The sequence below is a fragment of the Mauremys mutica genome, chromosome 11 (assembly GCF_020497125.1).
Source record: "Mauremys mutica isolate MM-2020 ecotype Southern chromosome 11, ASM2049712v1, whole genome shotgun sequence".
Taxonomy (NCBI): Eukaryota; Metazoa; Chordata; order Testudines; family Geoemydidae; genus Mauremys; species Mauremys mutica.
The window spans coordinates 70546100-70573125 of NC_059082.1; the positions used below are offsets into that span (position 1 = coordinate 70546100).

Here is a 27026-nt window from a genome sequence, read left to right on the forward strand (position 1 = left end):
AGCTATCATGAACCCTTGTATTTGAGGTGCATATCATAACATGGTTTTGTATTCATTTAACACAGTTCCAGTTGGTCTCTAATTGTGCCAAACCAGTGTTAAACTTACACTACGGGTTAGGTTATTATCTTTCCCACAGTATACAAAAACAACATGGGTCTATCTGTTAATAAGAAGTTGTATATTATTTTAAAATTATTGTGAGTAATATACAGTACACCTGTATGAATATATGTATGCACTTAATATCCCTAGACTAGTTCTAGATTAAGATCTCTTCTGCCCCTGCAATTTGAAAGGAAAAATAAATAATGGGCTAAATCTATCTGTTCTGACTCAAATAAATTTCCCACTGAAATCAGTAAGAGTTGTGTGTGAGTAGAAGCTGATGGATTTGGTTCAGGCTGTAAACATTTCCATATAATTAGTTAAAGTACAGATAATTCAACAATCTGAGGGAATCAGCAATTTACCCTAAGGTATTGATCAGTGGTCTGTCACCTAACAAAAGTGACACCATAAAAATACAAGAAATAAATGTATCCAGTCAAATTCTATCATATGCACCCTCGTTTGACCAGAGCCAGGTTTTCCTAATGTGGTTAAACCTACAACAGCCGCCAAAAGTGTAATATGGGAGCTCTCCTACATGACTGTCTTCAGCCACTATATCATGGGTGTTCTAGATGGTAACATTCATGTCCCTCAGCAGCTATACAGACTGACACGGCAGCATAGTACATGTCTGCTGAAATAAGACATTCTTCTACCAATGGTGTAAATTGTTCTAGGGTATTGTGAAACACCTACAATTTCAGCCTAAGGAACTAGAAGACTATGTTGAACAAATGGAGAGGGTGTTACGTTGCTATATACGAAGAATACAGTGGCTTCTTTCAGGTAGGCTTTACGTTTGGGATAGGGATGAGGTTATAATCCATTGTTGTGCAAGTGTAATCCAAGCATGATTAAAATATTTCCTTTTGCCTACTGCCATAAAATTTGGACCAAATAGTAAACATTAGGTCTGAATAAGGAGCAAGTGTATCTATTATTCCATGATGATTTAGCTGCACAATTTGCTGAAGGATCCACTCCCTCCTTGCTCCAGAATCTAAACTTTCATTTTTTTTAAATTAATGTTTATGATAAAGTCCTCATGGTTGTAAAGAAAACCTTGAAAGATGAACTAAGATATGTACGCTGCAATGAAAAACAGCTGGCCCATGTCCTCTGACTTGTGCTTACGCTGCAGGGCTGTTCCATTGCAGTGTAGGCTTTCTGGGCTCAGGGTGGAACCTGAGCTTTGGGACCCTCCCACCTTGCAAGGTCCTCCAGCCCAAACCCAGAAGTCTACACTGCAATGAAACAGCCCCACAGCCTGAGCCCCAGGAGCTTGAGTCAGCTGGCATGGGCCAGCTGCAGGTTTTTATTTGCAGTGTAGACATACCTTAAGTGCAAACTTGGCCTGCAGTATTCTCTTCCAGAATCTGCAGAGAGCTTGAAACACTAGTGTTGAGTGGTGGGAACTGCCCCTGTTAATCTCAATAGGGTATTAACCCTAAAACCCAAAGATTTCAAGGCAATCCAAGTAACTGTGTGGAATTTAGAAGAGTCCATCTTTAAACAGAAAGCTGTTCTAAACCTTAATTGCAGCATAGTTGGTACTCCGCTATAATCGGTTAAATATCAACACTAAATATTTCACTGCAGATCATTTTAATAAAAACATCTATTTAATGTGCTTATCCCACAAATCCAAATGATTTGTTGTGCCTCCTCAGTGCCAGAAGTCTTTATTGCCCTTATCTAGCTGCCAAAAGTGCCTGCTTTCCCACCGGACTTTTAGAATGCAGTTATCAGCTGCACAACCCAAAAAAGGCAATGTTGAAAATTGAAGATGTGGGGATAGTGTTAAATACATTAAATGTACTGTCAAAAAAATCACCCAAGGGCTACCATACTGCTTGTGGTATAGTGTTTATTTTTAAAAACTCAAAAAAATTAAAAGAAGTTGCAGTGGAATTTCCAATCAGCCACCCCAGAGTGCAGCAGAATCCAGGGACCTTGCAGCTGAATTTAGACCTTGTCTGCTATGGAATACATGGTGCCCTGCTCATACATTTTTTAGTGTTTGTGAAGAGTACCAGGTTGATATTCCTGGAAACAGAACATGGCCATAGCAATGCAAGCTTCCCCACATCCACCACTGCTAATGTGCCTCAATCTTGACATGGAGGGCCCATTCTAAGGGTGAAAGAATGGTTCAGTATCCAACCTGATTAAGTCATGGGCTTCATGTACAGCTATATCGCAGCACAGCTACACCACGGTAGCACTTTAGTGAAGACATTCCTGTGCCTACAGGAGAGCTTCTCCTATCAGCGTAGTTAATCTGCTTCCCCGAGAGGCAGTAGCTATGTCAGCAGGAAAAGCTCTCCCATTGACATAGTGCTGTTTCATGGGGGGTTAGGTCAGTATAATTTAGGGCTCTCAAGTGATTAAAAAAATTAATTGCAATTATTCGTGCTGTTAAACAATAATAGAATACCATTTATTTAAATATTTTTGGATGTTTTCTACATTTTCAAATATATTGATTTCAATTACAACACAGAATACAAAGTGTACAGTGATCACTATATATTTTATTACAAATATTTGCACTGTAATAAACAAAATAGTATTTTTCAGTTCACCTAATACAAGTACTGTAGTGCAATCTCTTTATAATGAAAGTTGAACTAACAAATGTAGAATTGTATACCAAAAATAAAACAATGTAAAACTTTAGAGCCTGCAAGTCCACTCAGTCCTACTTCAGCCAATCATTCTGACAAAGTTTGTTTAAGTTTTCAGGAGATAATGCTCCCTGCTTCTTGTTTTCAGTGTCACCTGAAAGTGAGAACGGGCGTTTGCATCGCACTGTTGTAGCCGGTGTCACAAGATATTTATGTGCCAGATGTGCTAAAGATTCATATGTCCCTTTGTGCTTCAACCACCATTCCAGAGGACATGTGTCCATGCTTCTGACAGGTTCTGCTTGATAACCATCCAAAGCAGTGCAGACCGACACGTTCATTTTCATCATCTGAGTCAGATGCCACCAGCACAAGGTTGATTTTCTTTTTTGATGGTTCGGGTTCTGTAGTTTCTTCTCATCAGAGTGTTGCTCTTTTAAGACTTCTGAAAGCATGCTCCACACTTCATCCCTCTCAAATTTTGGATGGTACTTCAGATACTTAAACCTGGGGTCGAGTACTCTAGCTATTTTTAGAAATTTCACATTGGTACCTTTTTTGCGTTTTGTCAAATCTGCTGTGAAAGTGTCCTTAAAACAAATATGTGCTGGGTCATCATCCAAGACTGCTATAACATGAAATATATGGCAGAATGTGGGTAAAACAAAAAGGAGATATACAATTCTCCCCCAAAGAGTTCAGTCACAAATTTAATTAGCACACTATTTTTGTAAACGAGCATCATCAGCATGGAAGCATGTCCTCTCGGATGGTGGCTGAAGCACGAAGGGGCATACGAATGTTTAGCATATGTGGCACATAAAGACTTTGCAATGCCTGCTACAAAAGTGCCATGCGAACGCCTGTTCTCGCTTTCAGATTACATTGTAAATAAGAAAGCAGCAGCAGTATGTAAATGTAAACAAACTTGTTTTTCTTAGTGATTGGTTGAACAAGTAGGTTCTAAAGTTTTACATTGTTTTGTTTTTGAGTGGTTATGTAACAAAAAAATCTACATTTGTAAGATTTGCACTTGATGAAGAGCTTGCACTACAAAACTTGTATGGGGTGAATTGAAAAATATGATTTCTGTTTATCATTTTTACAGTGCAAATATTTGTAATAAAAAGTAATAAAAAGTGAGCACTTTACACTTTGTATTCTATGTTATAATAGAAATCAATATATTTGAAAATGTAGAAAAACATCCAAAATATTTAATAAATTTCAATGGTATTGTTTAATAGTGCAATTAATCGTGATTCATTTTTTTGAGTTAACTGCGATTAATTGACAGCCCTAGTATAACTACATTGCTTAGACATGTGGACAAAGTTTTATACTGATATAGGTATTGTGACAAAGTTCCTCCTCTACCTTGGTGGTCCTGTGCTTATTGGCTGATTTGCTCGCCTCACAGATTCACCCTGTGGGTCAGGAAACAGCCCAGAGACCTTCCCCTCTGGTAGAAGCCACAGTCCAGGTCAATTCCTCCTGTGTTTGATCAGGAGTTGGGAGGTTTGGGGGGAACCCGGGCACACCCTCTACTCCAGGTTCCAGCCCAGGGCCCTGTGGACTGCAGCTGTCTAGAGTGCCTCCTGGTACAGTTGCACAACAGCTACAACTCCCTGGGCTACTTCCCCATGGCCTCCTCCCAACTCCTTCTTTGTCCTCGCCACCGGACCTTCCTCCTGATGTCTGATGATGCTTGTACTTCTCAGTCCTCCAGCAGTATGCTACTCACTCTCAGCTTCTTGCACACCTCTTGCTCTCTGTTCCTCACACACACACACTTCCTCTCCCTGGCTCCCCCTTGGCCTGACTGGAGCGAGCCCTTTTATAGCATCAGAGGGGCCTTTATTAGAGTTAGGTGCTTAACAGCCTCACCTGACTCTTAGCAGGTTAATTGGAGTCATGTGTTCTCATTGACCAGAGCAGGGGCTGCTCCAGGCTACTCAGGGAACAGAAAACTGCTTATCCAGTGGCCAGTATATCTCCCTTCTACTACTGTGCTGTTCCCAATTGGCCTGGGTCTATCACAGTATGTAATGTAGACCTGGCCTTTAAGCTGTACAGCATCTTCAAAAGACAAGCCTGGGTGCTTAAATTCACAACTTTGCTAGAAACTAAAAAACCTGGTCTTAAAGACACTGGATGTATGGGCTTATTACAACAATCTGTAACCCACTAACCCCCCTTTTTTGTCCAATCACAGAAGAGGTGTCAATGGGCCACTTCACCTTGAATGGTCCCTTAGAAGCTGTCTTAACTATGTATTGTAAACAATCTGTTCCGCCTTGTATGTAGCTGTGACACTCTGAGAGATGTCTACACTGCAATAGAAACCCGCGGCTGGCCTGTGCCAGCTGACTTGGGCTTATGGGCTCAGGCTCAAGGCTGTTTAACTGAGGTATAATGTTCTGACTCAGGCTGCAGCCCAAGCTCTGGGACCCTCCCATCTTGCAGTGTCCCAGAGCCCAGGCTTAAGCCTGACTGTCTACACTGCAGTTAAATAGCCCCTAAGCCTGAGCCCCACAAGCCAGAGTCAGCTGGCATGGGTCAGCTGCAGGTTTTTAATTGCATGTAGCTATACCATAAATGCCTTTCCCAGACCTGAAGAAGAGCTCTGTGTAGCTCAAAAGTTTGTCTCTTTCACCAACAGAAGTTGGTCCAATAAAAGATGTACCTCATCCACCTTCTCTTTCTAATATCCTGGGCCCAACACAACTACAACAGTGCTGCAAACAATGGAAAATTGAACTGATAATCTCAGTTGAAATGGTATATTTATAAAATGAGTCTATGAACTGATACTATGCTCTAAATCTCATGTTCTGGACTAGGAAGCCGGCGATTATTTGGCACCATTTTGGAGACAAAGGTATGCATCTTGATTGATACATCTGGTTCCATGGACCCTTATTTGCAACAGGTCACAAAAGAGCTTACCTCCCTCATCTGGGAACAGCTAAGAAAGAATAATGCTAGGTATGTGTGAAAAGCTGGTGCCTGAAAGCTGTACATTGGTAAATAGCTAATTAAATGGTATTGAAACACAATAGGAGCAGTTATTAGGAACTAGTACCGAAAACGTGTTTATTTTTTAAACCAGTAAGTATCTATTAAATCTTACATCTTTTCAAAGGATGTAAAGCATTACATCCTTGATTATTTGAATCTCATTTATCTGAAATGACCTCTTATCCAAAATAGTTTTGTCCCCCAGCAGCTGTTGTTTACAAAGATAATTTGATCAAAAACCTTGATTAGCCAAGCTTTTTTTTAAAAATCACCCATTCAGATAATAGAGGCTGAACAGGTCTCAGTATACAGAACATACACGGGCATTGCTTTTTAAAGCAGTGCTAGCATGACAGGTGCCTGTGCCTCAGAATAGACTTAGACAGTCCAGTTAGTTTACAATCTTTCAGATGGCACCATTTGAATAAGTATTGTGAGCTGTTCTCTGATGGAAGGAAAAACACAACTCAGGACTCATAAGAGAGCGAGAAGGGAGTACCCACCAGGAGACTCGGTGGAAAACATGTGCATGGGAAGCCCAACTCAATAAAGTGCAGTCCAGATGCTAGCTATCATCACGGGGAAACAGTGAAAATCTGTGGGCCAGCAAGATGGCAGCCATTGGGGACTGAAAGTAACAGTAACGTATAAGAACCATTCAGGTGGAATGAACTTCCAATGTATTTTTTTTTTTTTGTATTACAGTAGCAGCTAGCGGCCCCAAGTGAGTTCAGGGCCCCACTGCGCTAGGTACTTTGCAAACGCACTGTAAGAGATGATACCTGCACTAATATGCTGACAATCTAAATAGATTCTGAGAAAGGAAATATTGTAACACATAATTTGCAGAGATACATTTTGTAGGTGGGGAGAATTAAGGGATAAAGAGATTAAGTAATTTACCCATAGTCACATAGTGAGTCTGTGGCACAGATAGGAACTGAACTCAGGTCTTTTCAGTCCCAATCCTGTGCCTTTCCCACAAGAGTATTATTCCTTCCAAACTTAACCTAACTATAGAAAATAGAACACATAGATGCTGACATTTGACACTAAAATATAATTGTGTATTAGGATGCTGATATTGGCATTGTCAATAACAGAATTACATCTTTCTTGCCAGGTTTAACCTGCTGAGATTTGCAGAAGATATAGACACTTGGCAGGACTTTCTTGTAGAGGCTACAGATGAAACATGTCATGATGCTGTACAATGGGTGTCAAAATTCCAAGCTCATGGCAATACATGTGTCCTTAAGGCTTTGCAGGTTAGTTAACTGTATATCATATTGTGGCAAAATAATGTGTATTATGATAATAAAAACATTGCTCTACATAACCAAATTATTTTCCAGCATTAATGTCAGTTAAGTGCTAATTTAGCACAAAACTCTTGAAAAATGTGTAATATATTGAACAGATCTGGAATCAAGCCACATTTGGATCCAGTCCTTATCCCAAAATTCAGAGGTGTTTGGAACCATCATTAGTATTGGAGTCAGTAAAAACCTAAAATGTTTCATTCTTTTAGATTAATGCAGCTATCCACTAACCCTCTGCACATTCAACCAAAGTTTAGAAAAAAGGAGATAACATGCCCATAACTAGTTCTTCAAGATGAGAGCCCTTGTAACGCCACTTGTTTGGGATATTACATGTGCTCGGGGACAAGTCGGGGGGGAGGGATAGTTCAGTGGTTTGCGCATTGGCCTGCTAAACCCAGGGTTGTGAGTTCAATCCTTGAGGGGGCCATTTAGGGATCTGAGGCAAAAATCTGTTTTGGGATTGGGCCTGCTTTGAGCAGGGGTTGGACTAGATGACCTCCTGAGGTCCCTTCCAACCCTGATATTCTATGATTCGAACCCCCTGGAAAAGCAGGGTCATTGAGGCCATGTACATGCTCCTTTGTGGATTCAAACTGACACACCTGACAATACATAAAGTGCTATATCCAGTCCGCTTCCTTTTTCCACATAATAAAATATTCACCTAAAGGCTTCAAAGAAGTGGAAAAAGTAGATGAGAAGTGTGAATCTATATGGGCAGTCACTTGAAGTACGGTAACTAATAAGTATCCCTTCTTTCTCTTGTGAGAATTGCCAGAATACTATGGAAGATTAACTCTTAAGAGGCGAATATGTAGAGGGCTAATTAGGGATCTTACAATCCCTAATTTGGAATCAGTTCTAGAAAACAAGTCGAGAGTATTGCTGGCTAAATGTAAATCTAACTCCAGATAGCCTTACAAAACTCCCAGTTGGAGGCAATTCTTAGGTGAGGCCGCACTGGATCTAGTGGAATGTGATCTCAGTCCCATCGTCCCAGTACAAGTTTTCTTAGTGTACACAAAGCTTTAGATAGTGAAATACCTGCCAAGTCATAATACTCTGACTTTCAGAGGTTGAGTCCCTACAGGTTCAACTGAAGTCAATGAAGTCTTACTAGCTCAGCTCAAGTCAGCAGCTTTGAAAATCAGGACCAACTAGTCTGCCTACCTAGTCTAATTCACTGAGACAGTCTCAGAAAATTATCTTTCTCTGGGTTTATTGTCTTATGAACATTCTGTCAATTTAGAAAAAAGATGTATCCTTTCTAAACAGTAACTAAGATCCTTTCATATTCAATATAGTCATTTTCTATTCTGCAAATCTTGATATGATTTGTGTGTAGTTACCGAAGTAAACAGGATTTAGAAAACATTACAATAAAGTGAAAATGCTTTTTGTGGTACCCCAATGTTTAAATTCATTTTCTGCTTTTTCAGAAAGCTTTCTGTTTTCAAGATCTAGAGGCACTGTATGTTATGACCGATGGAAAGCCAGATACCAGCTGCAGTCTCATTCTAAAAGAAGTTGAAAAGATTAGAAAGAAACAAACTATTAAAATCCACACCATTTCTTTTAACTGTTCAGACAGGTATATATTACTTTACAGAAGAGTATGAAATTCATTAAAATACTAGTTTAGGTATTGTCATTGTAATGCTCCCAATGGTAACACAAAAGCATAAGTACCAACATCAGGATAGCTTGTTAAAAACCAGGGAACAAACTCCTAATTGGTGATGAGTTCTAAACTTAGATTTCATCAGCCAGCTGCAAATTCCTCAGGCACTTTAACAGTCTTAAATGGAGTCACAGACAGAGACTCCTTGCATACTCGGGTCTGTCCTGCCACCCAGGTGAGCATAGCTCTGTGATAGCTGGCCCTTTACACTAAGCACAGTAATATTCAGGTTACTCCTGATCCCAAAGGAATAGTCACCACAGGTCAATTGTGCTTTAGGTCTGACACCTACAGTGCTTGTAACTAATCCTAAAGTAAACTATATGAAGATTTATTAGCTAGGAAAAGGAAATTGGAGAGCTATTTATAAGCAAGCAAACAGACACACAAGTGAGTTACAGTCTTAGGTTTCACAAAGTAATAAAGGCTTCTGTAATAAGCAAGCTCTATTTGTCCTTTAGGACTAACCTAGGCTAAACAGCTAAGGATCTCTTGCTTATGCCTAGAAACACCTTGCACCCCCAGAGTCTAAGTAGCATAGAGATACCTAGTTCTTTTTGTTTGGGATTTTTATCCCCCTCCTGCCATGTGCTCTGAGCTGCCAACTCAGCTAATGGGAGTAGAGCAGAACAGTAATAAGTCTGCTGATGTGAGGGATTCTCTTATTGGTGTACATAATACACCTTCCCAAGAGGCGGTAGCTAGGTCTATGGAAGAATTTTTCTATTGACTTAGTGCTGTCTACTCTGGTGGTTAGGTCGGTTTAACTATGCACTTAGGTGTGTAGACTTTTCACATTCCTGAATAACATAGTTAAGCCAACTTAATTTTCTAGTGCAGACCAGACTATAATTAGTGTGAAATGATTCACAGTCATAGAGGCTCACAATGGAGTGTCAGATATTACATTACACTATGGAACACATATTAACAAGCAAGATTAATGGATGCAGCAACTCAAGCATTCAATAAAGTCCAAACACTAAACTCTTATGATTCTAATAACCTATTTTATCAATATTAACCCACAAGTGAGGCAGACAGATTCGAGTTATGTATCTGTTAGTGTCCAGTTGAGAATGAATACTGTAGAACTAGCTAGCACCTGGCCTGCCAGCATCACAGTCATGTTTTGCATTCCTTGTTTTCCTGACATTCTGGATATGGAACACTGTGTTCTGGAGACTTAACACATACCTTGATTTACAGATTCAGATAATAGGTTGAGCCAGCAATTATGGCTGTTTAAAAACAAATCTTGTATTGTAAACTGAGCAAGTCTCTTAATGTGTAACATATACTATTAATAAAGGACACATGTCATATTTAATATCACTTTTCTGACCCTAACTTGCACTGAAATTAAATCTCAGTGTCTTCCTTTTTGTTGTAGCTGTAGACTTCAGGGGCCAGCTCCTCAATTTGTGTAAATTGTCATAGCTCCATTGACTTCAATGTGAGTTATGACAATTTACACTCATAGAGGATCTGGCCCTAGAGATAGAGATCTATTACTTTATTGCCATTGTAAGTCATTTAAGTTACTTATCGTACCCATGATTATTTTCTCCAGTATATAAATCCACACATTTCTGCCTAGAAGTCTGGGTTCCAGTGCTTATTGCTATACTGTCCCTATAACTATTGGTTAAAAGTAACCAGCCTTTGGCGTTTATGATCACTAAGTATTATTATATAATTTATATATCCCCCCCATAGCTGGAAAAGACTCTAGAAATGATCTAGATATTTGTAAGCTTACTCACCAACTGCATGCTTAGAAATACAAGAGTCCCTGACAGAAAGGCTCTATTAATGCGCAAGAGCAATAATTACTGGTAATTTACTGCTTCATTGTCAACAGAAGAGCTAATGAATTTCTGAAGAAGCTGGCCTCTCAAACAGGAGGACGCTACCATCGCTGTATTGGAGATATGGATGGACAGTTAGCAGCACACAGAATGTTGACAGAAGGGTTTGATGATGATGATGTATGTTCAACAGTTATTTGGATTGTGTTTCTTTATGGAATGTATATTTTCCTCCATATCTAAAGTACATTTAAAAAAAATATATATATAAGACTCCCAATGTATCTTGTACTGAGATGTTTGGGATCCGAACAACAAAATTTAATATCTGGCTATACCTATTGCCCAGCCACACTGAGGAGGTGAATGAAGCCAGGGAAGGAGTGTAAGATGCAGAAGAATTTGGAAATGAGAGCAAATCAAAACCTTGGATCTGAATGCCCCTGAGTTTTATCAAAGTTCGGCTGTCCTCCTCACTACCATCTATTTATGTTTTAGCCATCTATTATGTCTTGGTTTTAGATTATAAAATGTTTGAGACAGGGACTGTCATTTACTGTGTTTTTACTGTGATTAGTATACTGTGGTTCCAACCTGATTGAGGCCTCCAGGCACTATTGCAATAGAAATGCTTAATAAAAATAAATACCAGATCCATCTCAAGTAGAATTTGGAGTTAAACACTCTGTTCTATCTCTTCATAAATAGAAGATCTTGTCTGGCCCTGATGAATGTGAAGTTCAGAAGTTTGGGTTCAATTATTTACATTTGTTTGCTGCCCTAAGATTTGTAAGCAATTGCAGTTGATTGTAGCAGCTACATTTTAATTTTATATTTTAGGATCCAGTTTTTCCTTTCTTCGAAGGAGATGATTTAAAGAAACTTGCTCAAGAAGTAGCAAAAGCCAGAAGCTTTTTAATGCAAGCAAAATCCTTTAGGTGAGTATCTATCCAGGATCTTTCAATAAATACTGCTTTTTTTCCCATAGAGGGAGCCAAGGAGGAAGTTACATGATGAAAGAATATCTGGCTACCAATTTCTGCTTCTTACAAAAGAATAATTTTATCTCCCCTAGATTTGTTTCTTGCACTCATGGCATTATTGATAAGTGTGAGGAAGGGACATCCATGCAGGCTGCCTCCTCTAGAGTTTCTGTTCATGTTCTTATACCACAGCCAATCACCAGTATCTGAGCATCTTCTAGAAGTGCACTGAGCTCCGTGACTAATATCTCTGTCTCTTGTGGGTGTCTCTCTCCCTTTTCCTAAGTGAAAAATTCTGTGAGGTTGATCTTTTTGTTCAGCTCTCCCCTACCAAACCAACATAGTGCTTGGTTCCTATCTTCTTCAAAGAGAAAAGTGACTTTATCTGATGTGAGCTTCCTCCTCCCTTTCACTCTCCGTCAGCCTGATTTCAGAATCTGAAGTATCAGTCCTACTCTTTCTCTGCCAACACCAGTACCTGCTCCCTCGGTCTCATCCTCTTGTGACTTCTGTGACCCTCTACCATCTTCTGCATAGTCTCTTGTTCTACTTGCAACTTTTCTTTCAGCATCTCCTATGGCTGCTCCACATTCTTTGCTTCCACATTCTGTCAGGGTCCCACAGGATTCAGTGCTGGCCCCTCATCACTTCTCTCTGTGTGCTTTAGATCAAGGCAGCCTAATCTATCCTCATGGTTTAAGTTATCACTGTGCCAGTGACTCCCAGACAATTTCTCTCTCCTCCCTGTCCTCTTCCCCTTCTGGATTTCCTGCCACCATTACAAGCTCTTATCACAGAAAGATATGGCACACAGGGAGAAGGGCATTACTTATACATAAATAGGTTTAATTTTTTAAATCAACAAACTTGCATAATTTTACAAACAACCTTGTAGTGCTCTGAAAAATATCATCTGTTCTTGTACCCAAGAAGTCCACAACAAATCAATTTCAGCAAGTACAGCTGAACTACAATTGATCCTTATGTTCCTACAATGTCATTCTGATGTCACCTAGAGCCAGGGCCAGTGCTTAAATTGTGCCAGGGCTTATCAGGGCTGAGCCCTGGCACCTCTAGGGTTGGCAATGCATAGCCCAACACCTCTGGGCTTGCTGCATAAGGTTAGGTAAAAAAGAATTGTTTGAAGTCCAGCACCTCTTTCATTACCAATTAAGCAATGCCAGAGCTAATAAGTAATAACTATATAACTAGATACCTTCCTTTAGGAAAAAATGCTGTCATAATTTTACATTCCTTATTTTTCCTTTTAAATAGGTTGCTATTAGAAAAATGGAATTTGGACCAAAAGGACAATTCTTTTTTTAAAAAAAATCCTCAGGTAACAAGTCATTGATTGTATATTTTTATAAGGATGTTATTTCAAATTAGAATCCCATATTTTCCAACTTTGGAGAGAGTCATTGCTTAATGTAAATAGCTATTCATTCCAGCCATTTTAGTGTTTAGCTCAGTTAGCTTAGCAGCACTTAACAAATACATGCGCAAGGAAGTTCACTGATTGTAATGTGTTTTGGGAGGATGAGAAGTGCTATACAGACGTATGTTTTTATTAATTAAGGGCTCCATGCTTCAGAAAGAATTAATAGCAAAGCTCTTTTGGAGGCGTAGTGACCAATATTACGTGTTTTTGCTGGAATAAAAAGAGATTCTAGTACATGTCTCTTGGTAACGTGACTATCAGGTTATAAAAACTTTGAATAGTAAAGCACAGTGTACATGGGTATCATCAGCATCCAGGTATAGCAGGGTTCAGACAAATGGATTCCAAGATAAAAATGAGAGCACTGTTTACCAAAATTTTAAATGAACCAAAGATGCACTGTTCAAGCATGTACTAACTTAGCTGCTTCAATGCAGCTCTTCCCTGCTTCATTTAATATACTATTTTAATAGGCATGCATTGAGTAAGGAAACCCTTCTTCACTTGATGTGACTTCAGTGGGACTACTCATATGTTAAAAGTTATGTACTATCTCTGTACTTAATTTGTGCATATGTTTAGGTGCTTTGCTAGGTCAGGGCTGTGACAGAGGTGAAGACTTTCTGCCAGTTGAAGCCTGCAGCCTGGACAGTAAATCAGGCCGAGAATGCACATACAGTTCAACCTTTGTAAGCATGGGGAAATAATAAGTTTGGATAATAAGGATTTTGAAAAATTAAGCAAATTTGCAATGTAATTAATAGATAAAATGGGGATACAACTGTTTATCCTAACTGAGGTCCAGAATGTTTTTTACACTGTATTATTGTAATAAGAATTGCTTCAATGAATTGGCATTGTATGTTGAGCCTCTTATTTGGTTTTGTTTTTTTACAGTCATTTTAAGACTCCAGATATTATCCTTGATGGGTAAAAGAGATGGACTATCATCCTAAAAAGAAAATTATTCCCAACGTCTTTATATAGTGATGTCAAGAAACAACTGTTTGCACAGAAAAAAAATAAAGCCTAAAGTTGAAGAGAATGCATTTGCCAAAAAGATTTTGCAAATAACCATTTTCACTTCTTGCTCTAAATTTTCTCTTTGCTGCCATCACAAGTAGGGAGGAAAGATTATTCTAGAAATCAGCAGATCCACAAGCAATTAATATCCTTTCACGCTGATAAAATCCAGCTGAATTCACGATGGGTCCAATTCAGCTGTCAGCTAAAACCAAGGGAGAGACTATCGCTGACATCAGTGGTAGTTTGTTCAGAATTCTTTGGTAACAGTTACAGAGAGACTGAACATGTGTTCACAGCAGTCTTGTGAGAAAATGCAATTCAAACTATCTGCACGGTTCTGAGAGATGCAGAATTTTCCAGCAATTACATAAAATATGCACTTCTAGCTAGCAAACCCAGGCACCAAGGACGGAATCCTGGCCTGACTGAAGTCAGTGGAAGTTTTGCCATTGCCTTTGGGGCCAAGATTTCACTCCAAAAATTTAACAGATGTAATATTCAGTAGAAATGGGCCAGAAATGTAAAGTCCAGATCGTGATCTGAGATTTCCCAAAGTCCAGGTGTCTACAGATCCCAGTGTTTTGTTTGGGCCCACCTCAAATACCAACTGTAAATGTACACATCAGGGAACAATGAATGTAGGACATACTTACAAGATGAAGGACTCTATCCTTGGAAGCAATGACTGCTCTTTTATTTGGGGGTTCTGGTGGTTAATCAGGTGATCATGGGCGCTCAGTGACAGTGTGATTCTGTGGCCAAAAGAGCTAGTGTGATCCTGGGATGCATGAACAGGAGATTTCCAGTAGGAGTAAAGAGGTTATTTTACCTCTGTATTGGGCACTGGTGTGACCATTGTTGGAATACTGTATCCAGTTCTGGTTTCCACAGTTCAAGAATTATGTTGATAAATTGGAGAGGGTTCAGAGAAGAGCCACAAGAATTAGTAAAAAATTAGAAGATATGCCTTATAGTGATAGACTCAAGGAGCTCAATCTATTTAGCTTAACAAAGAGAAGGTAAGGGGTGATTTGATTACAGTCTATTCATTCCTACATGGGGAACAAGAATTTAATAATGGGCTCAAAGATATAATATGATCCAATTGCTGGAAGTTGAAGCTAGACAAATTCAGACTGGAAATAAGATGTAAAGTTTTTTACGGTGAGCGTAATCATTGGAACACCAGGGTCATGGTGGATTCTCTATCATTAACAAGATTGAATGTTTTTCTAAAGGATCTGCTCTAGGAATTATTTTGGGGAAGTTCTATGGCCTCGGTTTTCTGGCCTTTGAATCTATGAGCTTCACTTTTATGCTAGCAAAAGACTGGAAAGGAACCAAAGTTTTTTGACCAGTGCCCACTGAAATTAGGGGGGTTACCTGTAACATGTGGGGTACCCTTGCCTCCCTTCACCCTTTATTCCTCTTTCCCAAAGAAATACACAGAAAAATAAATGGAAAACTATCTCCCATTGTCCAAGTGGTGAAAAACTTCAGTTTGATGCCTCTTCTGCAATAAAACAAGAAGTGTTTAATATTTTTATTCTGAGTTTTATGTTAATGCTCACATAACAGGTACTGTAATTTTAATCTGGTTACGTTTTTGCAATAGACAAAACTAAGCAACTCTTCCCATTGATAGTATAAAAATGATTGGTCCATGTCGGTTTGAAATAATCAGAACCCTATGTATGCTTTTTCTTACATTGCCATGTAGTCTGACATTGAATCCGTCACTACCCCACAATCACTGTTTTCCAGAGGCTAAGCTTCCTTTAAAATTCATTTAGTTATACCGAGCCTTACAAACATGACCCAAGACTAGTACAGTACAGTTTTGTCTTCCTGAGTCTGCAGGCAGTCTGAAACAATAACTCTGAGAAGTGTGAACTTGTCTCTGTTCAGCTCACTGGGGTCTGAACTCTGATACCAGTCACAGGTGACAGCATTGACATTTATTTCATGGCTTATTATTTTATTATAAACCTACCCAGGAGCTTAGAAGTATGAGTTGTCCCCTGTGCAGCTGGCAAAAGTTCTAGCTTCTCTCTGATGCAACTGAACTTATTGCATTTTCAACACAAAATTCTGTGATTGACCACTCAATCTCGTCCATGATTATAGGGGCCTTAAAACTACTGTGACAATGCTGGGCAGTGCCTTCATTTTCAGAGAGCTGCCATTGGTCATCTCTGACTCCCCAACTGTTAGATGACAAAGTATAAAAAAGGAGGGGTGTCTTTTGGCATCATTTCTTGTGATTTCACTCACGCTATATGTATATAATTTCTAAAGAACTTTGGGATGAGAGGCGCTATATAACGTATATTGTTATGAATGAATAGGACTAACTCTGTTAAAATGACAGACTATTTACATGTTAGATATGATAACTGAAAGGTGGAAACATTGATTTTTGTAGTAATAAATAGTGAATTGGGAAGACCACAGTGGGGAGTGGGTTTTTATTGATTGTTTTTTGGGGGGGGGGCAAGGAGTGGCTGGCTTTTTAAATCTGACTGTTGCCAAAAAGAGGATGTCATTCCTCCTTCACTGGTTTTAAAACAATGGATTTAAATTATGGGCTAGATTTTGACACCCTTACTAAGGGAGAGTGGAAATTTCCTTAGCAAATGGTCCCATTGAAATCAGTAGGGCTACTCTCAAAGTAAGATATTACGCAGTATGAATAAGAGTGTTTGAATCTGGATCTATATGACGCTGCAAATCCAGACTTCAGCGAGTTCTGTGTTAAATGGTGACTGACTCTTAAAGATTTAGAAGCATTTTCTCTCCTTTTTAAATGTTTCCTGTGTCATTTTTCAGCAAGACATTTCTTGCATGTTGTTTTTTGTAAGTTTGACTGATTCAAAATGTCCTTTGAGTGACAGCTCTGTACAGAGTAATCTTTACATTTTTCTGTAAAATTATGATTATTAATAGTTAATAGTACATTAAAGCTACTTGTAACTTGGCTCAGTACCCCTTTGTATGGACACCAGTACTAAAGATTGCTACTTGGAACATCAGACTATGATAGACAAAGACAATACGTCTTGATTTGAAAGAAGAACAGCTCTCCTTTCAAAAGAGCTCGCCCAGTATGATATTGACATTGCAACACTCAGTGAAACTAGTTTGGCAGATAAGAGCATTATTACATAATCGACTGGGAGTTTGGAAGGGGAAAGAACCACACAAAGATGGCAATTCCCACTCCATGGATTCTATCAAAACCAAACTCTGCAATGTCTTGAAGACTTCCCAATAGGCACCAAGAAACTCTGGTTACCGCTAAAAAAATCATGATTTGCTACCATCATCAGTGCATATGTCCCACCTTCACAAGCCCTGACGATGCTAAGGAATGGTTCTATCCCAGAGGTGGGCAAACTACAGCCCATGGGACCACCCTGTCTGGCCCCAGAGCTCCTGGCCCAGGAGGCTTGCCCCCAGCCCCTCCACTGCTGTTCCCACCTCCCCCACAGCCTCAGCTTGCCCCGCTGCCAGCGCAATGCTCTGGGTGGTGGTGCTACAAGCTCCTGGGGAAGCGCAGTTACAGAGCCTGGCCTGACCCAGTCTCTGTGCTGTGTGGCGGTGGTGTGGCCCGGCTCCAGCCGGGCAGTACAGCTGTAGCGCCACCAGCCACTTTTTTTAAACAAGAGACTTTCCTGTGTGTTTTTCAAAGGGGAATTTAAAATTCCCTATATTTTATTGTTCATAATTCTGCCTCATTCAAAATACACCCATATGAGACATAGCTTTGCTTGTACCATTTATATGTAGAATTGCAATATAAATAATAAATGTTATATTCATGCTACCTGTGGATCTCAACAGTGCATAAGCTAAGACCTTGATTCAGTGAGACCTGGCTGACAGAAGGAAGGCTGACAGAGGCTGCTTCCAGGGAGGGGAGTGAAATGAGCCCTGCCCTGCCTTCCAGCCAGATTCTAACTAGAGGTTAAAAGCCTTTCTCTCTTTTGAAATTATGGAGCAATATGAAGGACCTGAGCACACTTGGGAACATCAACATGCTGTTCTAAGGATTCCTGCTATCCTGGTGCTAGCTAATAAACATCCACAGAAGAGAGTTTTCACCCTCACGTTTACAAGGAAGAACCAGGACAATTACTAACTGTAAGTAGTAAGGTACTTTGTAGCTTTTCTGCATCTTTTGTTACCAGGATTGCAGTGGGGAAGCTAAAGATGAACCCACTGTATTTGGACCTAGTTAAACATAATCCTGAGCATATTTACATTCATTTTATACAAGTCTTGAGTGAGTCACTCAAAATAGCCTCTACAAATTGAAAGAAACAGAAAGAGTGATGTAATAGATAATGGAAACAAATTTCTGACTGGGATTTCCATACAGCACTTAAAATGCAGTGAGCATTTTCTAACACTGTCTGATGGTGATGAATGTACTGGTGCCAAAAGTGGTTTTAAAAACAGATTTTGTGTAATATCCTGCTTGTGAAAGAAAGTTTCTCGAGGAACTCTCCAGTTCCTTGGGGAACTGTTGCCTGTTTTGATCCAAGCAGCTAGTCAAAGTTTGGGGCCCTGAGGATGTTCCAGCTGGGAATAGAAGTTGGTAGCAGTCAGGTATTTCTTTGGACCAATCTTATTTATTTACAAGGAATGTACAAAACCCTGTGACTCTGAACGCAGCAGGAACCAAGAATGAAAGGAGCAATTTCTTAGCTTACCAAATGTCTTTAGCCAACATCAAACCCAAAAGCGTTCTCAAACTTTTTCCAGGGTCATGCTGTTCTTACAGGCTCCTGCTTGGCTTTCTTGCCTCTCCCTGTTCTTAGTTTCTGTGTTCTCTCCTACCCACTGTGACACTACTCCATATTCTTTGCAGTATTATTATTATGATATGATTATGACATAATCAAGGTCATGTGAGATATCATTGGAAAGGTTATGATTTACTGAATATGATTATCCTATTCCTATGCATGTATCGTTTTTGTATCTGAAGGTAGGACTAGTGACTATGGATCTGTATCACAAATCTGTTTACACCTGGGGAATACCCACTAGGCAAAAGATTGTCAGTCTAGATGGCTGGCTGAGAAGAGCCCATTCAGGCTACAGGGTCATTAGGAGAAAACAATAGGTCTTAGAAGAAGTTAATCTCTCACCAGGGAGTCTTCCTGAGGATGCTACAAACAGCCTCCGAGCAATGGCTGCTGTGGCATTATAGGGGCAATGTGACCAGGTCACCTGGTACTGGACTCCATCGTGGAATACCAGTGTTTTTCCACTGACTGGTGTGGGAACGAAGCTTGGAGACAAAGGGTTCCCACCATATGCAAAAGCTATTTAAGACAGGGGAGCGACATCATCGAGGTTCTTAAATGAATCCCCACCCAAAGAGACTCCTGCAAACACCTGAGGAACAAGGACTGAAGTGAGGGGAAGTGCTGGACTCAGGCTGAAAGGGAATTTTAGCCTGTGAAAGGAACACCTGGGGATTTTAAGCTGAAAGCAAGTGCAGCTTGTCCCTTAAGAGCCTGCAGCCTGCTTGAATCAACATTTAGGGTGAGAATTTGCTACTCATATCCAATCCCTTTAGTAGATTAAGCTTAGATTGCATTTTTGTTTATTTGCTAGGTAATCTGCTTTGATCTGGTTGTTATCCCTTGTGGGAATAGAATGTGAGATGCTGAGATTGTTTAGGCTTCTGGGTTGGGAACTGTGTGTGAAGGGCTGGCCTTGGGCTCATTCTCATTGGCCAGCTAATTGTAAATAGGATGATAAGTCAGACAGGTGTGTAGGATGATAATTACCCTATGGGTTACAGCTGTGGCTGTGTGGGTTTAATTAATTAATTAGCAATTGTGATTGCTTACCATATTGTATATAAGAGCATGCTGGGAATGAATAAACGCATATGCATACACACACACGTTTTCTCTCTCTGCTTGGGATCACATTGAATGCTGAACTTTGTTCCTGCTCTCTTGCGATGCAACAAATGGTGGAGAAGCTGCGGGCAATAGTATCGGTGGCCTGAAAAAAAAAAAAAAAAAAAAAAAGGAGACGCACCTGAGTCTCAGTGTCGAGCGGCTGGGAGCCGCAGGGCGTCCGAAAAGAAGGGCGCACCTGAGCTCAGTGTCGAGCAGCGGCCGCAGGGCGTCCGAAAAAGAAGGACGCACCTGAGTTCAGTGTTGAGCGGCAAGCTGCAGGGCGTCTGAAAAGGGAGGCACACCCGAACTTAGAGGTGAGCAGCTACCTGGGAACCGCTGTATTAGCGGAAGAAAGAACGGTGATATGCATCGCGGAGCAGGGCAGGCGGCGGAGGAGATCCGGCCTCGGCCCCTCATGTCCGAGCTGCTCCCCCGTGAGGGGGAGGCGAGGAGGAGGAGGAGCCGCGGTGGCGGTGGCGGCTGCACTGGTTGCTTTGCTGTTTGAAAATCTAAACTCTTGCGGTTGAGGCAGGAGTGCAGGCGGCCCTTTCTGAGCTCTGCCGCCCAACGCCCGGAATGTTTTTTGTGTTGCCGGTTAATAGAGTGCAGTGTCAATGTGTGCACTGTGTTATCACGTCCGACAGAGAGAATGTTACTGTGATAGCGGAGTTGCCTTTAATTGAGTCTCAGCAGAATACAACAGTCTGCACAATCAGGAAAGATTTGAAATTTTGTTATTTTGCTGCTGGAGAGATCAAAGTACAGGCTAGCGGAGCTAGAGAGTTTTTCGGTGGTTGGATATCGGCGAAGCGGGTCCGGCCTTGGCTGCGTCCTCGAGCGTGACAACAGGCAGGGTCAGACGAGCCACATGAGATGTGTCCGGACGCCGCGGAACCCGAGCCCCTGGAGGAGAACTGCTTGTTAGCTATGCCAGGATTTTCTCCTGTTTTGATTCTCTGTGACTGATTTATGTGTTTGAGATAATTTTGCTGTGCTTGTAAGAAATTTTGTGTTGGTTGCATAGCATTTAGTGTACCATGCAATTATTATTAAGATTTATGTTTTGTGTTTTTGTTTTGTGATGTCTTCTGGCCAGAACTGTTGTTGTTTTTTTAAGATTTTTATGTGGTTATGTATTTTCTCTAGGACCCCCCCTCCCTCAGTGTCAGTCTGATCACCTGACATCTGAGGGATGTTTCTATTGGGAAGGGGGGAATCCTGTAGAGTTTGCACTATTTATTTGTTGTGTTTTGTTTTTGTTTGGTGTTGTTGGGGTTATATGTTAAGGATTGCATGGTTATATGGGTTGGCTTTATAAAGTTTTAATTTTGGCTTGTGATAGATTGTGGTGTTATGTTGTTATAAGTTGGAAATGTTTGGTGAATGTTTTTATCTTGTTTTCCCTTTTCTTCTTCTTTTGATTGTGAATAAAGGGGGGAGATGTGGGAATAGAATGTGAGATGCTGAGATTGTTTAGGCTTCTGGGTTGGGAACTGTGTGTGAAGGGCTGGCCTTGGGCTCATTCTCATTGGCCAGCTAATTGTAAATAGGATGATAAGTCAGACAGGTGTGTTGGATGATAATTACCCTATGGGTTACAGCTGTGGCTGTGTGGGTTTAATTAATTAATTAGCAATTGTGTTTGCTTACCATATTGTATATAAGAGCATGCTGGGAATGAATAAACGCATATGCATACACACACACGTTTTCTCTCTCTGCTTGGGATCACATTGAATGCTGAACTTTGTTCCTGCTCTCTTGCGATGCAACAATCCCTTATAATTGCTTAAAATCTATCTTTTGTAGTTAATATACTTGTTTTTGTTTTTATCACAAACCAGTGTGTAGGGGTCATAACTTGGGGCAAAAAGCTGTTGTATATTTCCTCTTCGCATTGAGGGAGGTGGTGAATTTCATGAGCTTATGCTATACAGGTCTCTGTGCAGCCAGGGCCGGCACCAGACAACCAAGCACGTGCTTGGGGCGGCATCTTGTAAGGGGCGGCCAATCTTCGGGTGGCGGGGTGGCGCTCAGGTTTTTGTTTGGCTTTTTTTTTTGGTTCGGCGGGGCGGCGCTCGAGTCTTTTTGTTTGTTTGTTTCAGCCGGGCAGCACTTGGGGGTTGTTTTTGTTTCAGCAGGGTGGTGTGGCGCTCAGGGAGGGGTGTTAGGGTGGTGCGGTGCTCGGAGGAGTTGTTTGGGCAGGGCAGCGCTGGGGAGGTGGTTTCGGTGGGGCAGGGCGGCGCGGGGGGGTTGCTTGGGTGAGGTGGTACTGGGAGGGTCTGCTTCGGTGGGGCGGGGCAGCGCTTGGGGGGGGGGGTTGTTACGGCAGAGCAGCGCTTTTTTCTTGGGGCAGCAAAAAAGTTAGAGCCGGCCATGTGTGCAGCGCAAGATGGTACAATTTTGCATTTACACTCCAGAGGGGTGTGTGCACATGAACAGCTGGGCAGTTCCTTAGCTGTAGCCTCCCCACGCAGAGGTGATCACAGCATCTGTATGTACTGCAGCTGGGTGTGCTGTATGTGTATGTGTGCTGAAGCCTGAGAGAGGGCTTGGCCGGGTGGTCACAGCAGTGCAGTATAAAGGGAGCCCAAGCTGGTGGCTCAGGGGAGCTCAGTGGTACCCCAGTTCCAGGTGGCATCCCAGGGGGAACCCATCACACTCACACCCCCAGCCTGCTCACAATACCCAGTCAAATGCCCACCCACCTGGTGCTAGCTTCTGGGCTCACTCTATTAGACTTTGTTTGATGTGTGGCCCCTGAACTGTTTCTTACAACTGACTTAAATGGAGGACTCATTCACCCATCAGTTTAAAGAGGTTTTAGCTCAACTCATAACACCACCTCAAACCTCAGCTTTGTCCATCATCTCAATGAGGCCTAAAATGGTGAAACATGATGTTACCGAAATGTCGGGTCCGCCTAGCTGAGAGCCAATGACAGCCAGACAGGAATAAGGAAAGGTTGCTTTATTCTGCAGAAGAAAGAAGAGTTCTGTACCTTGGTACAAAAACTCTATTCCATACAAAAAACAGGAATCTTTTATACACACTCACACACAGGCTTCGGTCGTGTTAGCATTTGATTGGTGGTTAGCAAACCCTGCACTTCTGCAATCTGCTCAGCAAAAACCGGCTTAGGACCAGCTTCAACTGCCTCAAGACCGATAAGGGAAGACAGTTCAAAAGTTCAGGCTACTGTGTCCAATTTCCCTTAATGGTTGCCAGCTATTATAAGGCTACTAGCTATTAGGGGGTCGCTGCGGACTGTCACAATGATAACCCATCCCAAATAGAAAGAAAGAAAATAAATAATTTAACAAATTACAGTTGATACAAGCTTAACTATTTACATATCTACAGAGTCTCTCTCAGGGCAAAAAGAACAGGAGTACTTGTGGCACCTTAGAGACTAACACATTTATTTCAGCATAAGCTTTCGTGGGCTACAGTTCACTTCATTGGATGCATAGAATGGAACACACAGACGAGATATTTATACATACAGAGAACATGAAAAGGTGGAAGTATGCATACCAACTGGAAGAGTCCAATCAATTGAGATGAGCTATCGTCAGCAGTAACCCACGAAAGCTCTTTTTGTTCTTTTTGTGGATACAGACTAACACGACTGCTACTCTGAAATTTCTAAGGGTAGTTTCACGTTATCAACATGAAAAAAAAAATGCTGTGTGGCTTTTCTCTCCCTGGCTTTCCTTTCAGTGTTCTCTTGAGGCATGTCTATTGTTTCTGTGGAACTTGTTGGCTGTGACAGTTCCTGCCCATTTTGTTCAAGTGAGGGACTGGTTACTGTCACAGGTTTCCTAGCATCAGTATCCACAGTTACATGCTCAGATTTGGAGGGCAGCCATGCTGAAATCTCTCCCCCGCTGATACCACCTTACTTGGTCCTTGGATATCTTTTGGTTCTTCTTCGAGTGATTGCTCCAATGCATTCCAGTTAGGTGTGCGTGCCGCGCGTGCACGGCTCTTCGGAAGATTTTTACCCTAGCAACTCCGGCGGGCCGGCTGGGCGCCCCCTGGAGTGGCGCCGCTATAGCGCTGAATATATACCCCAGCCGGCCCGTCCGCTCCTCAGTTCCTTCTTCCCGCCCGTGACGGCAGTCGGAACTGTGGAGTGCTCAGTAGTCCTCCACATCCCTTGCTCTCTCTACTTGTTTTTGTATATAGTTCTTTACTGTTAGTATAGTTAGTTTTAGTGGTTAGTTAGTTTAGATAAGGATAGGGGGAGTACTTTCTCCCTCCCCCTCCCCGGTGCGGGCTCATGCCCAAGGCACCGGGCTTTAAGCCCTGTGCAGCGTGCCAGAGGCCTATGCCAGTGGGTGACCCTCACGGCTCCTGCCTCCGTTGCCTGGGCGAGGCACACCGTACAGATAAGTGTGCCATTTGTTCGGCTTTTATGCCGCGGACGCGTAAGGACAGAGACAGTCGACTCAAGCAGCTCCTTATGGAGGCGTCCCTCCAGCCCCCGGCACCGTCAGCGCCGGCACCGAGGGCTTCTTCGGTGCAGAGTGCACCCGCGGCACCGACCGGCGCCGGCACCGTGGCCACGGTACCTAAACCGCCGCCTAAGATGACCCGGCACCGCTCGCTCTCGCCTGCACGCAAGCAGAGACTGGCGAAGGCGGTAGCGAAGGCACGCACAGAGTCCGCCACGAGAGTGGCTGCGGCAGTGCGTAAAGCGGGCCCTGAGCCCTCGACTCCGGCTCCGCAAGCGCCGTCGAGTCCGGCACCGCCACGCTCCCCGGCACCGACCGAGGTTGAGCCAAGGCTGCCTTCAACGCCGGAGACATTCTCCTCTGCCAGAGACCTCATCAGGCTCATAGAGGCTCCGAGCCTCCGGCCCCCGGCACCACCGGTGCGGGCTGTTGTCTCTCTCGGCAAGCCAGCCAGGATGACAAGACCGCCCTCTGTTGACGAGCGGCGGGGAAGACGGTCGAGGTCCCGGTCCCGGTCCCGGTCCAGGTCCCGGCGCAGGTCCCCGTCCCGCCGCTCCGAGTCTCGTCGCCGCTCCTCTTCACGGCACCGAGCACCATCCCGACGCCGGTCTGAGTCCCGGTACCGCTCTCGATCTCGGTACCGGTCGCACTCCCGGCACCGATCCAGGTCACCGTACCGTCGGTACCGTCGGCGATCGTCTCGGCACCGCGACTCTCGGAGTCACTCCCGGCACCGCGGATCCCGGTCGAGCTCCCGGCGCCGGTCGAGCTCCCGGCACCGCCGGAGTCCACGCTCACGGTCACCGTCCCGTCGGCGCTCTGCGTATCGACCCTCGGTGCCGTCGGTGCAGGGCCTCCCGCCTTCAGCGGTGCAGTCCGTCGGCACTACAGCACCGCCTTGGCCATCCCGCACGGCTTCCGTAGCCTCCGGTGCCGATGATACTACCCACCGGTGGCCTACCCCACAAGGACTTCCGCATGAGCAGTGGGGCTACTGGGTCCCGTGGGGACAGCATGAAGGTCAGGGTATCCCGTTTCCCAGGAGGGATGTGACCACCAGCACCAGGGTCCCTGAAGCGACTGTTAGCCGGCTGCCTCCCTCTCCTCCGCACGAGCCATCTGCTCATCCGGTCCGCCAATCGCCCACGCTTCACGGTTCGGAGGAGGCTCACCCACCGGACGTAGAGCCGGAGCCGGTTCTGCAGGGTGCATCTTCGTCATCCTCGCCGGACGAGGCGGTGGCAGGGGCTGCGGCCAGCGAACCCCCGCCCATTGACCTCCGGGCCTTCCAAGACCTGCTTCGCAGGGTGGCGGCGTCCATGAATCTTCCCGTCGAGGAGGTCCAGGAGGATGAGGACCCAATCACCAATGTGGTGGGTGCGGATGCTCCTGTCCGCGTGGCGTTACCCTTCGTCCGGACCATTCAAAAGAACGCCACTACGCTCTGGCAGACCCCCGCTTCCATTCCTCCCACAGCACGCGGGGTCGAGCGGAAGTACTCAGCCCCACCATCAGGCTATGAGTACCGTTACTCCCACCCAACCCCGGACTCCCTCGTGGTCCAATCTGTTAACGACCGGGAGAGGCACGGCCAACCTGCCGCTGCGCCTAAGTCCAAGGACGCCAAGCGCATGGACTTGCTCGGCCGCAAGATCTACTCCGCCGGGGGTTTGCAGCTGAGGATCGCAAACATCATGGTCCTCCTCGCCAGGTACGTCTTTGACATTCTGACGTCCCTGGCGAAGTTCTCGGAGCTCCTGCCTTCCACATCACGCCAGGAATTCTCCGCCTTGCTGGACGAGGGGAAGAAGTCCTCTCGGTCATCTATTACGGCCGCCCTCGACGCCGCGGACTCCGGGGCTCGGACCTTGGCATCCGGCGTGACAATGAGGCGCATCTCCTGGCTGCAGTCCTCCACCCTGCCGCCGGAGGTGCAATATACACTCCAGGACCTCCCCTTCGACACCCAGGGTCTGTTTTCCGAGAAGACGGATGCTCGGATCCAGACCCTAAAGGACGGGCGTGTTGCCATCCACACGCTCGGAATGCACACGCCGGCGACGCAGCGCAGGCCCTTCCGGCCGCAGCCCTCCCGCTATCAACAGCGCTATCGCCCCTATACCAGCAGACGACCGACCCAAAATCGCCGTCGTCCGTCCGGCAACCGCCGCAACCAGGGCCAGGCCGCTTCCAAGACCCCTCAGGGGGCTAAGCAGGCCTTTTGATGGGACGATCGAGGACGGCCCATCACTCTCCCTACCGGATCCTTCCCCTTTATTTTACAACCGCCTTTCCCATTTCTTTTCGGCGTGGTCCCGCTTAACATCGGACAACTGGGTACTTCAAACAGTCCAGTCGGGATACCGCCTTCAATTTGTTTCGCCCCCGCCTTCCCACCCACCCTCCCTGTCCCTCTTCAGGGACCCCTCTCACGAGCAAGTCCTCTTGCAAGAGGTTCAGACTCTGTTGAGCGTGGGTGCCATAGAAGCAGTGCCTCAAGACAGGCGGGGCAGGGGATTCTACTCCCGTTATTTTCTCATCCCCAAGGCGAAAGGCGGGCTACGTCCTATCCTGGACCTTCGCGAGCTGAACAAATATCTGCTCAAGCCCAAG

The 27026-nt window shown here is 43.6% G+C and overlaps 1 protein-coding gene across 4 annotated transcripts in view; it reads left to right on the forward strand.

The window, feature by feature from the left end:
- Window positions 1-14048, forward strand: part of VWA3A (von Willebrand factor A domain containing 3A) — a 65157-nt gene extending 51109 nt beyond the window's left edge. For 3 of the 4 annotated variants that reach the window (XM_044980897.1, XM_044980900.1, XM_044980898.1), the window contains 8 exons: window positions 792-900; window positions 5585-5729; window positions 6886-7030; window positions 8527-8678; window positions 10633-10759; window positions 11420-11517; window positions 12838-12901; window positions 13586-14048. In XM_044980897.1, the coding sequence (XP_044836832.1) occupies window positions 792-900; window positions 5585-5729; window positions 6886-7030; window positions 8527-8678; window positions 10633-10759; window positions 11420-11517; window positions 12838-12901; window positions 13586-13597 (852 nt within the window). In that variant the 3' untranslated portion in view covers window positions 13598-14048. The remainder of the gene's footprint in view (window positions 1-791; window positions 901-5584; window positions 5730-6885; window positions 7031-8526; window positions 8679-10632; window positions 10760-11419; window positions 11518-12837; window positions 12902-13585) is intronic. The other variant, XM_044980899.1, reaches the window with a different exon arrangement.
- Window positions 14049-27026: the final 12978 nt, after the last annotated feature.